This window comes from Saccopteryx bilineata, chromosome 2 (assembly GCF_036850765.1).
Source record: "Saccopteryx bilineata isolate mSacBil1 chromosome 2, mSacBil1_pri_phased_curated, whole genome shotgun sequence".
In the NCBI taxonomy this organism is placed as follows: domain Eukaryota; kingdom Metazoa; phylum Chordata; class Mammalia; order Chiroptera; family Emballonuridae; genus Saccopteryx; species Saccopteryx bilineata.
Window position 1 is genome coordinate 342,399,557 of NC_089491.1, and position 17,639 is coordinate 342,417,195.

Here is a 17,639-nt window from a genome sequence, read left to right on the forward strand (position 1 = left end):
CATTTTCATCAGTTATAAATTAATGGTTATGAATGGCATATTTCACAATTAAAAAATTAACATTAAGAACCAATGAAGTCACAGAAAAAAATTTTAATTCTAAATTCAAATATTTTTGTTGTGGCAGAGATGTAATGTGAGTGATTGACAAAAGACTTTAAAGCATAAAAATGTTACATTAGAAAAAAATTCTGTGGAAAAAGTAGAATACCAATAGTTCAAAGAGGATAAAAAGCTATGCAAAACTCCCAATAATTAATTAAGAGCTTTAGTATTTAAAAAAACGTAATGCTAGGTATATGTCGGTACGATTTTAGATTTTACTGGGTACATTTTAAATAAGGCTTTTATGGCTTTATTTTGAAATGTTAATACAATACACTAGGTATTACATTCTGTGCAATTATTTAAATTGAAAGAGAATCTTTCTTGGATGCACTCCGTGGATAGAAGATTTAAATGATACTTACACTACAAAATCAGTAGCTTGGTTTGAAATTCTGGTAGAAAATAGAAAGACTAAACAGCAACCAAAAAGTTAAGTTTTGTGTTGACTTAGGTAGAGATACAGTCATTTAAACAAATTTCAAAATATAGAATTAAGACCACTATTGGGTAAGGGCCACACAGTGATTCAATGAGCATATACCAAGTACACGGTAACTTAGATTACTTCTCTGCTATCTCAGGACAGTGGAAGTTCTTAGGTGAGAAAGCTACTCAGATCTATCACCGAGAAGATTGTAAATTGAATGACTAAAACACACACTATATTTAAATAAAAACACACACTATAGTTAAATAAAAACACATTTATATGATACATAAAACTATCATTTCATTAGGTTGTGAGGTTATGATAAAAAACATAAAATATTTGCACTTAAAAAAATTCTTCAGATTGGTGCTTCTTGGTATACATCAGAACCACCTGGGGAATTTATTAAAAATATAGGTGCTTGGAACACCCCCCCTCAATGAACAGAAATCTGACCTAGCATCTCCACTTTTTAAAATAAATTACCCAGGTGATTATGATACAAACCACAGCATAAAGTATAAATATTATTTAATTACAGTTTATGTCAGCTATTGTTTTCTAATATATTAACAGTGTACTTGCTGCAATCTCATCCCCTCTATGCCACACACTTACTCTCTTTTAAAATGTTGAGGGGTACAAGGTAACTGCAGTAAAGACAAGCCCCTTTCCCTGGCCAGTGTTATAACCTAGGTGAGTTTACTAGGATGGGTGGGAAAAGGCAGAGTTACATAAGAACGATGCATTAGTGCACTGGGAAGGTAAGGGACAGAGAACAGGAAGATAGGAAGGGAGGAGTAAAATACCTCCCTCCTACCTCAATTCTCATTATAGAAAAATGAGATCAGGATGCTCCAGTTCCTCCATTTACCTTGCTGCACCTGTTTAAGCAGCAGAGCCTGCCACAGGGTGAAAGGTCGGAAGCCTGCACGCTGCAGCAGCGGAGCTCGAGCTTCCGACAGAGCCGAAGTTGGGAAACAGGAGGGCCAGCCCTGTGTGGCTCCCTGTGTTCAGCCAGCAGAGGAGGAATGTCACTCTGGCACCACACATGACTAAGGGTGCAATTTCAGGGAGGGGCCGCCCCTGAATGCTGCTGTCACTACTGAAGGTTTACAAAAGGGGCCTGCACTGGGAACAGAGGCCAAGAGATCCACCGCTCACACTTACCAGGACTTAACACTCTTTTCTACAATGAACTGGAACTTTATATGAATGCTAACACAAACCCCAGACGCCGGTCAGTATTCACCTGGTCCCTGTTGTTGATGTTTGAATAAGGTAACTGTCCAGTCATCAGTTCATACAGAACGATCCCAAATGCATACACGTCTGACTGAAAGCTATAAGGGTTTTTATCTTGCATTCTGATTACTTCTGGTGCCTGTTAGAATATAAAAAGGAAAGTATTCTTGTTTATTTTTTTATTTCAACTGAATAAATACTGAAAACTGAACTATTACAATTCTCTGAAAAATGCTTTTATCATTAAATAACCCATCTAATGTATAATTAATTCTCTTATTAACGATCAAAGAAATAAAACCGATGAAGTAAAAAAAATGCTCTGTAAACTCTAAAAGAGGCAGTTTTAGCTGAGATTTTGTGGGCATTACTACCATTTTTATAATTTAGCAGCTACCCTCTTCTTACACAAAGTATCATCGTTGCCATCTAAATTCTTCCCTTGCCTTATGTACCAAGAATTAGTTCCCACTTCCCATTCCTGATCCAGCAAAGAGACATGACCCTGTGGCTGTACGATGTTTGGGAGCGGCACAACCACGACGGTAACTGCCTTAGAGTTTAAGTTCCCCCACTGGTACAAATGCTTCTCCTCATCTCAGGGCACCTTAGACCAGCGGTTCTCAACCTGTGGGTCGCGACCCTGGTGGGGGTCGAATGACCAAAACACAGGGGTCGCCTAAAGCCATTGGAAAATACATATTTATTATATGATACATTTTAAAATAAAATATGTATTTCCGATGGCTTTAGGCAACCCTTGTGTTTTGGTCGTTCAACCCCCGCCGGGGTCGCAACCCACAGGTTGAGAACCGCTGCCTTAGACAGTAACGGTACAATTTCAAGACTGATAAATTCAAACCCCTTCTTCCTCCAAAAGTGGTATCAACAGGGCATGGATGTCTTATGAACAAGAGCAGTAGGCAGTGGGTAGATCTAGTAGAAGATAGCATAGTCTTTTGGCTGCTGCTTCTTGGGCAAAGACACAGACCAAATCATATTTACTCCATTTTTACACATTTCAGTCAATTTATTCTACAGGCAGATTTCTTACTGGTTACTTACATGAAATACAATAAATGGTCGGTTAAATGTTAGCTTTAAAGAGTTCTTTTACCGTCAATCTTCTGCATTGTTTAATTTGGAAGGAATTAGAGAAAGTCCAGGGTATTAAAAATTTTGTGAAAATATTAATTTGATACCAAAACCAGGACTAACTGCAAAAATGGCTGAAAGACCTAGGACAAGAGTCCTGGTTACTGGTCAGAGGGAAGCAGGTGAGACTACCGCGCAAGGGCAGCAAGAACCACCCGCAGCCTCACCTGCAAGTCAGAGTCACCTAGGCAGCCTCGAACCCCCCAAGGCCCCGACTACATGTCAGCCTGATAACATCGCAGCAGAATCTGGGGATGTCTGGCTAGTTTTGGAGCTCCCCAATGGTTTTAAGGCTGAGAACCACTGAGGGAAGGTGTGCGGGAGGGAGACCCTGTTGGGAAGGGAAAGATGGGGTGAAGGAGAAGATTGTACCTACTTGCCTTTGTCTTACATTTCACTGAGATAGCTTTTAGAGTACAGAACAAACCACATACAACAGTGAGGTAATGAACAGGCCAGAATACTGAAAGGCTGGTTATGATACAGACATAATTTTCAAGGATAGAACAGTTTTTTGTGTGAGAGACAGAATAATAAATCAAATGAAAAATTATCTTTAAATTTAGTTATACTTCACTGTTGTTGGTAGAAGGCTTGAAGTCAAGTTGTATGTCATCTATTCACAAGAAATGCATTATTAATCCTCCATTAACTTAGTGATATATTTGGAAAAATTTTTAACAAAGGAGTCTTTCTCATCTAAGATATAAATAAAACAAGGCTGATAAGACTACAGTAAATAATTCAGAAAATTCTATAATATAACCTCAGTTCTGCCCAAACTCTCTTTCCGTACTCCACAGATGTTCTACACTTGTTCCTGAAGGCAGTATCTACCCATAAGGAATTATTCAACAAGTTAGTGCACTACTGGCTAATCTCTTATCCTCAAACTCAGCTGGGTGGAATAAAAAATAAATTCATCTATCCAAGTATCAACAAAAAGGAAACTAGAAGAAAATATTTATCACTTCACATGTAATTATCTACTTGGTTTTTGAGAAGGGCAAACCTGAAGACTTGACCGAGCCTCTAAAAAAACCACACCTTTAAAACATGAATCAATTATTTCTTTATAATTTTAATAGTTTTGCAATTTCAGTGCTTAAAATCTTTGTCCCCCCTCTTTTTAAGGAACACTGCCATCTTTTTTTTATAAGGTATGTATCTTAAAGGTGCCTGAGATCTGCACCACATTCATTGTTCATAATCATTTATTAAAACAGTTAAATATACATTAAAGAAAAAGTCTTGCCAGCTCTAACTACTAAATCTTAGAGACAGAAATGGCATTGGAATCCATCCCTCCCGCCCGGGATCAGAGATGGAGACTTGGAGGAGGTAGAGAAATCTCCTCCTCCAGCAGGTCACATAGAGCAGCAGTATACACCTCCTAACTCGAGGTCCCACCCCCCTCCCATCTTGCAACTTGCCTTAATTCCAGTTATTACTACAAGAAATCAAAGCCCAATTTTACCCAAGGCTTATCTTGACTAATTCAAATCCTACTTTGCAATTCCCTTCCTGGGGACTGCTACAGAGAATTCAAAGAATTTAGGGAAACACGGCTTCGAAAGCCCCTTATAGCTTTTCTGTTTTTGACAGGGTGTCCCAAAGTGTAGATTCTGTTATTAAAAACTGCACTAGTAGTTTTGGGACACCAGCAGCAGTTCTCATATATTTTGGTCTCAGTACTCTTTCTGTCTTAAAAATTACTGAGGACCCCTAAGGAGCTTAAGTAGATTTTATCTGTGGACACTTATCATATTAAAACTTAACTGAGAAACTGTTAAAATGTTTAATTCATTTAAATAATAAAACAATCTGTTGATGCTAACACAAATCATGCATTTTTAATGAAATGTCACTATATTTTCAGAAACAAAAACCCTTCAGAGAGAGGAACAGCCATCCTCTTTGAAGGTCTGGCTTAACGGGCCAGCGTGAGGCCCGTCGGCTCTGCCCTCCATCCACCGGGATGTGCTGTTCTAGCTGAAGAACATGGAGAGCAATCGGTCTCACACAGCGATGATCTTGGGGACTTCTAAAAGGGTCTTAGGGACCCTTCTGAGAACTACTAGCATAGAGAATGACTCCTAGACTGTCCTGTTCAGAACCTGCTGAAGGTTACAGCATAAAAGCTTTGCTTCTCTCCTTTCACATGTTCTCTTTCTTCTCTTCTGCAAAGAAGAGCTAAGAATAACGAGAAAGGAAGAGCTACGCAGGGCAGCACAAAGCTGGAGTGTGAAAACTCTACCTCTCATTTTCTGTCTCTCCTCTGCCAGTGACCCATAATTATACGGTTCTTTCTAGTCTAAAGGAAGTAACTTTCCAATTTAGGCTTAAATAAGACTGAAACAGCCTCTCTCTTAAAAGGAGTTATCCTTGAAAAACCTTAATAATGGCTGCAGAGCACATCTGCTTAAACTGCATACTTTTTTTTTTGAAACAGAGTACAAAGGGACACTTGCAACACAAAATATTCCAGAGACAATTTTGAATAAGATTTAAACAGTGTTTAAAAAATACACATTTTCTGTTTGAAAGATACCGAAACTGCTTTCATAATATTCTTTTTAAAGATAAAGAAGGAAGTTAAGTTCCATTTACATAAGAAATTAAATCAACATCGGCTTCAGTGAATAGAGAGAACTATGAAAATACTATATAGTTGAAACCTTCCATGACTTTCCGGTACTCAGCAGCATCTCAGGGTCCAAAAAATTAATTAATGGAAAAAAGCCTCATTCTTACCATCCACAAAATGGATCCAGACAACTGTTCAAATTGATGGGACCCGCTCCATCGAGATTTCACTGTGGCTAGACCAAAGTCACCTATTTTTACTGTGAGGTCTTCATGAAGAAAAATATCTGTGGTGTAGTAAGTAAAGGAAAACAACAGAGCTCCTTCTCCCGTCAGAGCAAGCTTCACGAAAAACTTAGGTAAGAAGAGATCGAATTTCTATAATTCGGTAATATGATATTCTTTAAAAAAATAGTATATAGCACTTTATATTAATTAGGTCTATGTGGCCCGAATGACCTGCTTTTAAGGTTCTGAGGGCTTGAAATGTAGTAGGATGAGGTGAGCTGCTTTTCCCAGTTTAGGGGAGGCCCTGACACTTGCCCATAGCATTGGGTGACACAGGACCAGGTATCCATGGGAACGCTGGGAAGCGGCAAAGGCTCTTACGTGGAGTGAAGGTGGGTGGCAAACAGGATCCTAATCTGAGTTTATAAAGAGGGAAAATTATGCTCTTGTCACCTCATGTTAAAATTATGCTCTTTTCACCTCATGTTATCCATAACCTAGAGCCTTCAGTTACAGCTTACCCACTGCTGAGCAGGGTCAGAGTGCTAGAAGAAACTAATAGAAAGCTACAAAACAACCCGTTTTATAAACAGGGACGTAAGCATGCAATCAAAAACAGCCCTCCCTCAAAGATGTGGCAGTTTTTTGTTGTAAAATTCAGCTGCTCAGAAACCAAAAGCAGGTTGTGGCACCTTGCTCCCTACCCTCTTATGTAAACCCACTTATTAATTCTCTTTACAGCACATTGGACTTAGCGTGAACTGTTTTCACACAATGTGAAGACAAAAGGCAGGAGAAAAGTCAGGATGTTTTCAAAGGTTGCAGACAAATTTCAGGAAGGATACTATTACTCTTGAGGTCTCTGTGGATGATTGACTTGGCGTGTAAGTAACTGAAAAACAAAACATCATTTTAACCTCAGCAGGGTTAAGTACTCTGACCTCAAAACTTATAGAATGTATCTTGGAGTATAAATAAAGACATATTTAGAATCATGACACAACTGCAAACTGTACAATGTGATAACCCCTTGACATAAGAAATATTAAAATAGACTGTAAATGAATTTAGAATTAGAGGAACATATTACTGATATGGTACAGCCAAAACCTTGTTTTCTACTGAAAGACTTTGCTTTATCTTTTACTATTTACCAATACAAACCTTTCATTCCAGGCAAGCCAACTTATCCACATCTTTTTGTTTTTTTTTTTTGTATTTTTCTGAAGCTAGAAACAGGGAGACAGTCAGACAGACTCCCGCATGCGCCTGACCGGGATCCACCCGGCACGCCCACCAGGGGGCCACGCTCTGCCCACCAGGGGCCTCGCTCTGTTGCAACCAGAGCCACTCTAGTGCCTGGGGCAGAGGCCAAGGAGCTATCCCCAGCGCCCGGGCCATCTTTGCTCCAATGGAGCCTCGCTGTGGGAGGGGAAGAGAGAGAGAGGAAGGAGAGGGGGAGGGATGGAGAAGCAGATGGGCGCTTCTCCTGTGTGCCCTGGCCGGGAATCGAACCTGGGACCCCTGCACGCCAGGCCGACGCTCTACCACTGCGCCAACCGGCCAGGGCCTATCCACGTCTTTTAGACATACCTTAACTATCCCCCATCTATACCCATCCCCCAATCAGCCTCCATTCTCTTCTCCAGCTCTTGTGCCCATCCTTGAAGACTGGACACACATCCCAACTCTGGAGCGGGGCTGTCCCATGACTGACGCAACTGCAAGTGACCTCTCACTGTTCAGTTATATAGAAAGTCTTCTTAACAGCTTGGTTCATGTGTCTTTTCACCTATGTTCACTTTCTATTTATAATGTAAAACTCTACTGGAATATAAAAGTTTGATTGACAAGACCATTCTTTATGGTATTAATATATTCTTAAAATACCTTCTTAAAACTAGGGAGTAGCAAACTTCCTCTTTACTGGCTACAGTGAGTCTATTTTAAAGTAATGGATAAATTTAAATCATTTTGTTACCCTAAAAACGGCTTTAGTTGAGTTTCCTGAGGGAAAGGGCTGTGTCTGGTTTATTTCTGCTTGTCCCTGGCGCTGAGCACAGTGCCTGGCACGGGAAAAGATTCTGTGCACACCAGCTGAATCAACTACAGTGAGATGCGCATAATGTCCTAGTCAGGTTATTTTTCTTCATTTAATGCTGGAGAGAACAGATATATGAGACTTCTGCAACCTGACAATGACCATCAGGAAATAAGTTCTGCTTTAAAATAAGATTATAAAATCACTGTTGAAAATAGAAGGTTTTAAAACATTAAACACATAATTTATGCTTTTTCATCTTCATTTAAACTTCCACATCCTCCCAGGGATCAAGATTTTGAAACCTTTTTCTCAGGCAAAAGTTTCATTTCAAATAACTATTTATACAAAGTGACCCCTTCTCCTTCAATTACTCTTACTTCACACTGTTTATTTCCTTAGCATTTACCAGGATCTAAAATTATCTTGTCATGACTTTGTAGGTCCAGTGTTGTTTTACAACACAGAAGTTTACTTAGAATCCCAAAGTTCTGCAGTGGCACAGAAAGGTAAAAACAGATGGTAGAAAAACGGGCCTGAATCTACAGTTTCCTCTGGATGGGGAACCTTGTTCCATTTGAAGGAGGGGGTAAAAGATGACAGTCTAGTCACTAGACTAGACTCTGTGCGTCAGCCAGAGGTAGCACTAGGGCCACAGGAAAGGCTTAGCCTTCGAACAGGTTCTGTCTCCTTTGAAATTAAAAGAACAATTGGGTGGTTCTTATGAAAATGTGGTGCCATGATGAAGTTACCAGGGAAGATAAGGGGATTCTTGATGGATGGTGCTGTCATTTTTTCAACAAATCTGATACAAAGAAATATAGTAAGAATAAGGTAGATAGAAATATAACTAGAGGGCTGAGAAGAGAATATTTCTGACCAGGAAAGTACTAGATAATTAACAACAAATAAATATAATTGCTGAGCTAGTGATATAACCCTAGTAGAAATTGTTTAGAAATTGTTAAATCCATTTATAGGTCAAAGTCACATATAACTGTAACTTGAAATATTACCTTATCCAGTATAATCCTTTATTGTTTACACTCTGCCTCCCTAATCCTTATTTAATAAACCTCTCTGTGACATCTCTATAATAAAAGCAACAGAAACAAAACAAAACAAAACCCAGGTACCTATATATGATAGAAGGATGGAAAGAAAGGAGGCTCAAAGTCCTCAGCTGAAAACATGGGCTGAGTATTATATCCCAACCCCACATAACATAATGTTCCAGAGTAATTACTACACAGACTGACACTGGAACATAACTTCCCAGGCACCTACCCATTATAACCAGATGCCAAAAAAAACAGGTAACTGGTTGAGGGTAGGGAAGAAAACAAGAATAAATGAACTCAACTTGCTGCAGATGATACAGAAGTCTATCCATTATTTAGGACAATTAAATATCTCCTTCTGTTAAGGGAATTTAGGCAGAGAAAGACAGACACTGTATGATCTCACTTAAATGTGCAATCAATCTAAAAACAAATTCATCTTCATGCTTCTTATGGTGGGTAAGAAAATTTTAAGAAATCAGCCATTATTGTGATTTTTTATGGCAGTCACAGTCATTCTACTAACTCCTATAAAATCGCACTCAGGGTCCTGGCCGGTTGGCTCAGCGGTAGAGCATCGGCCTGGCGTGCGGGGGACCCAGGTTCGATTCCCGGCTAGGGCACACAGGAGAAGTGCCCATTTGCTTCTCCACCCCACCCCCTCCTTCCTCTCTGTCTCTCTCTTCCCCTCCCGCAGCCGGGGCTCCATTGGAGCAAAGATGGCCCGGGCGCTGGGGATGGCTCCTTGGCCTCTGCCCCAGGCGCTGGAGTGGCTCTGGTCCCGGCAGAGCATTGCCCCCTGGTGGGCAGAGCATCGCCCCTGGTGGGCGTGCCGGGTGGATCCTGGTCGGGCGCATGCGGGAGTCTGTCTGACTGTCTCTCCCCGTTTCCAGCTTCAGAAAAATACAAAAAAAAAAAAAAAAAAAAGCCTGACCTGGTGGTAGCGCAGTAGATCGAGCGTCGGACTGGGATGCGGAAGGACCCAGGTTCGAGACCCCGAGGTCGCCAGCTTGAGTGCGGGCTCATCTGGTTTGAGTGAGGCTCACCAGCTTGGACCCAAGGTCGCTGGCTCCAGCAAGGGGTTACTCGGTCTGCTGAAGGCCCGTGGTCAAGGCACATGTGAGAAAGCAATCAATGAACAACTAAGGTGTTGCAACGCACAGTGAAAAACTAATGATTGATGCTTCTCATCTCTCTCCGTCCCTGTCTGTCTGTCCCTGTCTATCCTTCTCTCTGACTCACTCTCTGTCTCTGTAAAAAATAAATAAATAAAATTAAAAAAAAAAAAATCGTACTCAGTTACAACCTTAGAACTTGCTGTTCTGCACTGCTCTTACGAGGCATTTTCCTCACCCAACATTTGTATATTTCTCTTTTTTGGACTCAAATATTTCATATTCTGTAGGTATGGCCTATAATTTCAGCTTATTAAATTTCAGTATGCTGATGTTACTTGTAAGTGTGCTAATCATATTCAATAGAGGAATGAAGAGGAAAATCTCCCAGCTTGAGGGCTTCAGGTATAAAGATCAGTCATGAACCTAGTTAAATCCTCCATGTGTCTTACACCTTCAAGAATATCATGAAACATCATTTAAATGCCTGCTGAGATTTGAATACTACAGCTATACCATTTGCCTGATTCACCAGCCTTATCTATAAGATCCCAACTGTCTCTTACTTAAGTTTGCTGCTATTTTCTTGTATTTCCAACTCATTCTAAAACTAAGGAACTGACCTATGTAGACATTAACATTCTAGTCCCTTCACCTAACACTACACAATTTCAAAAAGGTCATCAGACTCAGGTAGCAAACTTAATCTGTCCTCAGACACCCACAGAGAATTTAGCAACTGACTGTGAACTGGTAGGTGTGACAGTGGTGAGAAAAATGTCATTGTTATGCAAACAGTTTGAAATGATAGTTTACTTTCCATATGTGATTGCCCTCCATTCCCCTCCTGATCACAAATCACAATGTGGAAAGGGAGCAAGATTGAAGGGAATGACATTCTGGGACTACAGTGTAGTCAGTAACTGCTTATCACTTCAAAGATTTAAAATCCCTTCAGTTCACATATTTTTCAGTTGTGCTCCTCAGTGGCCTAAATCCTATTTTTACTTAGATTTTTCATTTTCTCTCACTTTTAAAAAATCAAATTTATTGAGGTGTAATTTGTATAAAACACAAAATGCACCTAATTTTTATGTAGTTTAGTTTTTTATGTATAGTTTCAGTCTTAAATATATATATATATATACACACACACTTGTGTAATGAGCTGCCATGATCACGACAAAGAACACCCATTGCTCCCAAGTTTCTTCACACAAATCTGCAATTGATACCAGCCTCCTCAGGCTGATATCATATATTACCCACTGATAAGGATTTCCTTTTCTAGAATTTCATATGAACAAAATCACATAACTTCTTTTGCTCAGCATAACAATTCTGAAATTCGTACATGGGTTGCATGCAGTCAAAGTGTTTAGGGATAAACCACAACTTATCCTTATACTGTTGGACACCTGGGCTGTTCTTGGATTTTGTAATTATGAACAAAATACTATGAACATTTACGTCCAAGTCTTTGTTGTCAATTTATGTTTTCATTTCTTTTAGGGACACAGGTAGGATCAGAATGGCTCATGTAGTAATTTTAACTTTAAAAGAGACTGCCAAAGTGGCTGTACCATTTAAGATCCTAACCAGTCATGTATGAGTTCTAGTTCTAGTTGCTCTGTGTTCTTGCCAGAGATGGTACTGCTGCTTCAATTATAAGCATTCTCCTGGGTGTGTAACTGTGTCTTGTAGTTGTTTTTATTTTTTTTAGGATTTTATTTATTGGTTTTCAGAGAGAGAAGAGAGAGAGAGAGAGAAAGAGAGAAAGAGGGAGGAGGGGGAAGCATCGTATCTTGTAGTTGCTTCTCATATGTGCCTTTCTTGTTTTCTCTCTAGAGAAGAACCTTCCAGTCTCCTGCCGCAGTAGGGATGCAGCTGCCCAGTGCACAGGCAGGAGACGAGATGTGGGCAGCTTTTCAGACAGGCCTTTTCATTCCCGTCTTCGCTCTGCTCCGGAGCCTGTCCCAGAGACCTACCTGTAGGCCCTGTGCTCCAGGGCAGGTTAGCGTTCATTTCCCCACTGCCAACAAACGAGTTAGCTTTTCTGGATTGACTGAGCCCATTATCACTTCTCCATCTGCGTTTCAGCCTTTAAAATATTGTTGCTATTATTTCCTTCCTCTCTGTTATTTCCAACCTTATATGTTCATACTTAAAAAAACCCCAATCTTTTATTACAGTGTTAGTGGAGTTTCAAAGGACAGCATAACCCTGTCACTTTGTCTGAAACCCATATAGCCAACTTGTTTTTAAATTTATTGCAGTAAACTATATATAGCGTAGAATTACGTAAACACATTTAAGTGTACAGTTAAGTGGCATGAAGTTACATACACTCTCAATGTTAGGAACCCACCACCATCTATCCTGAATTTTTTATGATCCCAAATCCCGTATATTTCTTTCCTTTCTTTCAGCAGTGTTTTGTATTTAGAGTGCAATGTTCCACCTTCTTGGCAAAGCTTATTCCTAGATGGTTTTTTTTTGATATGACAGAAATGGAATTCTTTTCTTTTTATAAAATTAATTTAGTTTTTCAGCATTAAACTGGGGTAATAATGGTTCATAACATTCTATAAATGTCAGGTGTACAATTTTATAATACACCTGTACACTCTATTGTGTCTGGTCTCCTTCTGTCACCTGGTATTGGACCCTCTTTCCCCTCCTCAACTCCCCACCCTCTCCCCATCTGGTAACCGCCACACCATCATGTTCTATGTTCATAGCCAGGTATCCTCATTGTATAGTGAGTGTTACTTAAAAAATGTCAGCAAAGTGTTTCAGAGTAAACAGACAACCAGGCTCAGACTCACAGATGCCAAACTGGGCGCAATGGAACTCTCCCAACCATCCCCAGACCGCAGAACTATCCCGTCTGACAGTGTTCTTCTCTACTCTCACTTCTTGTCCTAATCAATCCTGGAATTTGACTCTCCCATCACTGGTTCTAAAAATAATTTTTATTACTATTCTTTGCTGCCACGGATTATAGTAAAAGCCTTTCCCCCTCTACTATTTTTTCATTATTTCATTGGCTATCTTTCCCTTCCTTGACATTTCTCAATTTTGGTATGAGGACTTGGCTTCTTTATTCTAAATGGTAAACTTAACAGCAATACTCAGTTGTGTGTAATCCTTCATTTTTTATTTCACAGATATGTACTAAGGACCTATCATAGGCCCTGCTCTAGGCATCCGGGATAAAACGGAATAGACGAAGCCGCTGCGCACATGTAGCTTCTTATTCTGGTAGGAGTGACAGACAATAAACAAGTATGTCACATGGAGTTGGGTGTTAAAAATAAACAAAAACAAAGAAAAGGGTATAGAGAGTGACAGGCTGGGTAGGACATCAGTTAGTTATATAAGGTGATCAAAGCCGCTTTCTTTTTTAAAGGTGACATCTGAACAGAGCTCTGTGGATATTTGTGGCAGGCGTATCCCAAAGAGAAATTCCAAGCACAAAGGCCCTGAGGAGGGAGTGTGCTTGGTGGGAGAGAATAAGCTGAGTCTCTCACTCTATTTTTGTCATGGTTTACTCTTCCCAAGATTTTAACATAATCTTTCAGATCTGTGCAGATTCAGATTCTGGTCTATGGTAAATTTTAAGATTTTTATTGACTTTTAGAGAGAGAATGTGGGGGAGGGAGGGAGAGAGGGAGAGGGGGAGAGGGGGGGAGAGAGAGAGAGAGAGAGAGAGAGAGAGGGGAATATCAATTCGTAATTCCTTCACTTTAGTTGTACATTATTTCTCCTATGTGCCTTGACCAGGCAAGCCCAGGGTTTCAAACTGGTGACCTCAGTGATCTAGGTTTACTCTCTATTCACTGTGCCACCATAGGTCAGGCTGGTCTACGGTAAATTTTATATGTTACTGTTTATTAAATTATAGAGCAAAATTCACTGGATATGAGCAACTCAACTTGAAATCCTCAAAAAGGATCAGAATAGGCCCTAGCCGGTTGGCTCAGTGGTAGAGCATCGGCCTGGTGTGCAGGAGTCCCGATTCGATTCTTGGCCAGGGCACACAGGAGAAGCGCCCATCTGCTTCTCCACCCCTCCCCCCCCTCCCCTTTCTCTCTCTCTCTCTTCCCCTCCTGCAGCCAAGACTCCATTGGAGCAAAGTTGGTTTGGGCGCTGAGGATGACTCCATGGCCTCTGCCTCAGGTGCTAGAATGGCTCTGGTTGCAACAGAGCAACGCCCCAGATGGGCAGAGCATCGCCCCCTGGTGGGCATGTTGGGTGGATCCCGGTTGGGCGCATGTGGGAGTCTATCTGACTGCCTTACCATTTCCAACTTCAGAAAAATACCAAAAAAAAAAAAAAAAAAAAAAAAAAAAGGATCAGAATACAGATGCTCATTTTACTTTATTATATGCAAATGACAATTTTGCAATAGAAAAGATGGGCACTTGAAAATAATTTGAAATGGTTATATTCTAATGATTTTTTAGTGTTTTTGCTCACCTATTTTTATTTTCTGAATCATTACTGCTTAGCTAAATCACTGCATACAAAACAGAAATTTTTTTTTTTTTGTATTTTTCTGAAGCTGGAAACGGGGAGACAGTCAGACAGACTCCTGCATGCGCCCGACCGGGATCCACCTGGCACACCCACCAGGGGGCGACGCTCTGCCCCTCTGGGGGCGTCGCTCTGCCGCGACCAGAGCCACTCTAGCACCTGAGGCAGAGGCCACAGAGCCAAACCCAGCGCCCGGGCCATCTTTGCTCCAATGGAGCCTCGGCTGCAGGAGGGGAAGAGAGAGACAGAGAGGAAGAAGAGGGGAGGGGTGGAGAAGCAGATGGGTGCTTCTCCTGTGTGCCCTGGCCGGGAATCAAACCCGGGACTTCTGCACGCCAGGCCGATGCTCTACCTGAGCCAACCGGCCAGGGGCAGAAATTTGTAGTCACATATTTATTATCAAATACTTCATGTTTATATTCTGAAGACGGTAGTATAGACTTTTATTTCTTTTTTTTGTGGCAGAGACAGAGTCAGAGAGAGGGACAGATAGAGACAGAGAGAGAGAGAGAGAGATGAGAAACATCAATTCTTCGTTGCGGCTTCTTAGTTGTTCATTGATTGATTTCTCATATGTGGCTTGACCGGGGGACTACAGCAGACTGAGTGACCCCTTGCTGGAGCCAGCGACCTTGGGTCCAAGCTGGTGAGCTTTGCTCAAACCAGATAAGCCTGTGTTCAAGCTGGCGACCTCGGGGTTTTGAACCTGGCTCCTCCACATCCCAGTCTGACGCTCTATCCACTGTGCCACCGCCTGGTTAGGTGTCTATTTTATTTCTTAATATCATATTGCTAGCAATTAGTTAAGAGTGTTTATATGTTTGTTGCTAGACAGTAATTTAAAAAGCAATCCAAAGGATTATCAGCTAAAATCTTTCAACCACCCTCAATGGTCTTCAAAAGTAATTTACAAGACATTTAATAGAATAGAACTTACTCCATGCCCTGTGCAGTCTGCCGTGCAATATCTATAAGTTTGATCATCTCAAATTTGGTTTCAATGATGTGGAGATGGTGATATAAGCTGGAGCCCTCACACCACTGGGTAACAATAGCTAGCTGTGGCTTCGTTGAATAGCCCATGAAGAGTAGAATATTCACGTGTCGAGTTTTCCTATAAAAAGAAATGTGACAGTAAACAGTAAATGTCAATAGACTCCAGCAAATCTTAAAAAAGAGAGGCCAAAGCAGTCTACTTATTAGTAAGATGTCAGAAAAAGGTATTTTTTTAAAAAGGCAAAAGAAGGATAAATTTAGAAGAGACTCTAATAATTATCTACTTTAACATTCTACTCTTTTCAGTAATATCTTTTTTAATCTAACTGACAGGCAGGCACCTGGGGTTGCTTAAATACCTTCAATAATGGGAAGCTCGTCACTGAGATTAAAGCTAATTTCTCCCACTCCTTTTTTTTTTTAAGTAATTCTAGTTTTGGAAAGTTTTTTTGAGTTGAGAAAAAATCATTTTCCTACAACATCCCCACTGGCTCCCCTGTTCTGCTCCCTGGAATAAAAGTCTGTTCCCTGTGGAACACAACAGCCTTCCACGGCCCCAATATCCTCAGTCCTTCCGAAGTTCTAGTTCTAGAATCATCCTCATTCAAGTTGTCCTGGCCTACACATCTTCCCGTTTGCTGATGTTTCTCAAGTTACAGGGCATGATATAATCTCTGAAGATGTTCTGATAAGATTAGAATTTTGAGAGTATTATTTCCCTAAGTGGAAGTGTTATTTCTCATAATCAGAATACTACATTTGCATTAATTCACTCTAGGCTTAATTCTTCTATTAGCTGTACAATATAACACTGCATACTACTTATAAGGATATGTTTAAAAACAAAATACACCCAAGCTCTGTTTTATCCACTGAGTAAGTCTTTATAACAAGGGTAGTCACTGGAAAACGGGAGCTAAAGGAGATAAGGTCTCCGGACAGCGGTCACTCGCACGAACTCACCTGAGTACGCCTACTTCGTTTTTGAAGGCCTGTAACTGCTGAGGTGTGGGTGCCGTCACATTCAACATTTTCACTGCCACGTCGCCTAGAAGGTAATTGTCATTCCAAATGTCATGCTGGCTTTATAAAAACTCTTAGGTATTTCCACTACTTACCACATCCTTAAGCCCACACCATTATTAACTGCTTTACAGTGTAACTTACTACGCAACAAATTATACCACACCTACCTTAACCGCATTAATTTTCTAAACATAAAAACTAAACTAACAACAATATTCTTTCTTTTTTTTTTTGTATTTTTCTGAAGCTAGAAAAGGGGAGAGACAGTCAGACAGACTCCCGCATGCGCCCGAACGGGATCCACCCGGCACGCCCACCAGGGGCGAAGCTCTGCCCCTCCGGGGAGTCGCTCTGTTGCGACCAGAGCCACTCTAGCGCCTGGGGCAGAGGCCAAGGAGCCATCCCCAGTGCCCAGGCCATCTTTGCTCCAATGGAGCCTCGGCTGCAGGAGGGGAAGAGAAAGACAGAGAGGAAGGAGAGGGGGAGGGGTGGAGAAGCAGATGGGCGCTTCCCCTGTGTGCCCTGGCCGGGAATCAAACCCGGGACCTCTGCACGCCAGGCTGACGCTCTACCACTGAGCCAACTGGCCAGGGCCAACAACAATATTCTTATACTGGTATTTCAAAATACCAATCCAAAAGAAAAGCTACCTCTGTTTTTCTCGTGGAAATCTAGTTTAATCAATGACGTACCCATGGTAGTTTCCTGGTTATTTAATAATATTAAATTTGACTTACTAATAACTAAATGTAAAAACTACAAATGACAGGCCCAGTGGAGCTTGCCTGAAACAGAAAACTAGAAAACTTCTTTATCAGAGTAGTTAACATTTTCTTCAAATTCATGGCTCATTTGTTGCTTTGCTGGGAAGTTATTAAAATTGTAATCATTACTTAAAAAAAACTTTGTGGAACAGGTAGAACTCACACACACTGCCACTAGGTGTGTAAACTGGTACAACCACTTGTAACACTACTGGCAATATCTTCTAACACTAAACACATGCATATTCAGTGGCCCTGCAATTCTTTCTTCAGTATATACCCAGTAACAATGGAGCCATTCATAGATAACATGTACGTGTGAGAATTCACAGCAGTGGTATCTGC

The 17,639-nt window shown here is 40.8% G+C and overlaps 1 protein-coding gene across 4 annotated transcripts in view; it reads right to left on the reverse strand.

Annotated features, from left to right (window-relative positions):
- Positions 1–17,639, reverse strand: part of BRAF (B-Raf proto-oncogene, serine/threonine kinase) — a 100,928-nt gene that overhangs the window by 14,738 nt on the left and 68,551 nt on the right. For all 4 annotated transcript variants that reach the window (XM_066262461.1, XM_066262462.1, XM_066262458.1 and 1 more), the window contains 5 exons: positions 16,468–16,552; positions 15,446–15,622; positions 6,598–6,644; positions 5,693–5,811; positions 1,791–1,922 (listed from right to left, as the gene is read on the reverse strand). In XM_066262461.1, coding sequence (XP_066118558.1) covers positions 1,791–1,922; positions 5,693–5,811; positions 6,598–6,644; positions 15,446–15,622; positions 16,468–16,552 — 560 coding nt within the window. The remainder of the gene's footprint in view (positions 1–1,790; positions 1,923–5,692; positions 5,812–6,597; positions 6,645–15,445; positions 15,623–16,467; positions 16,553–17,639) is intronic.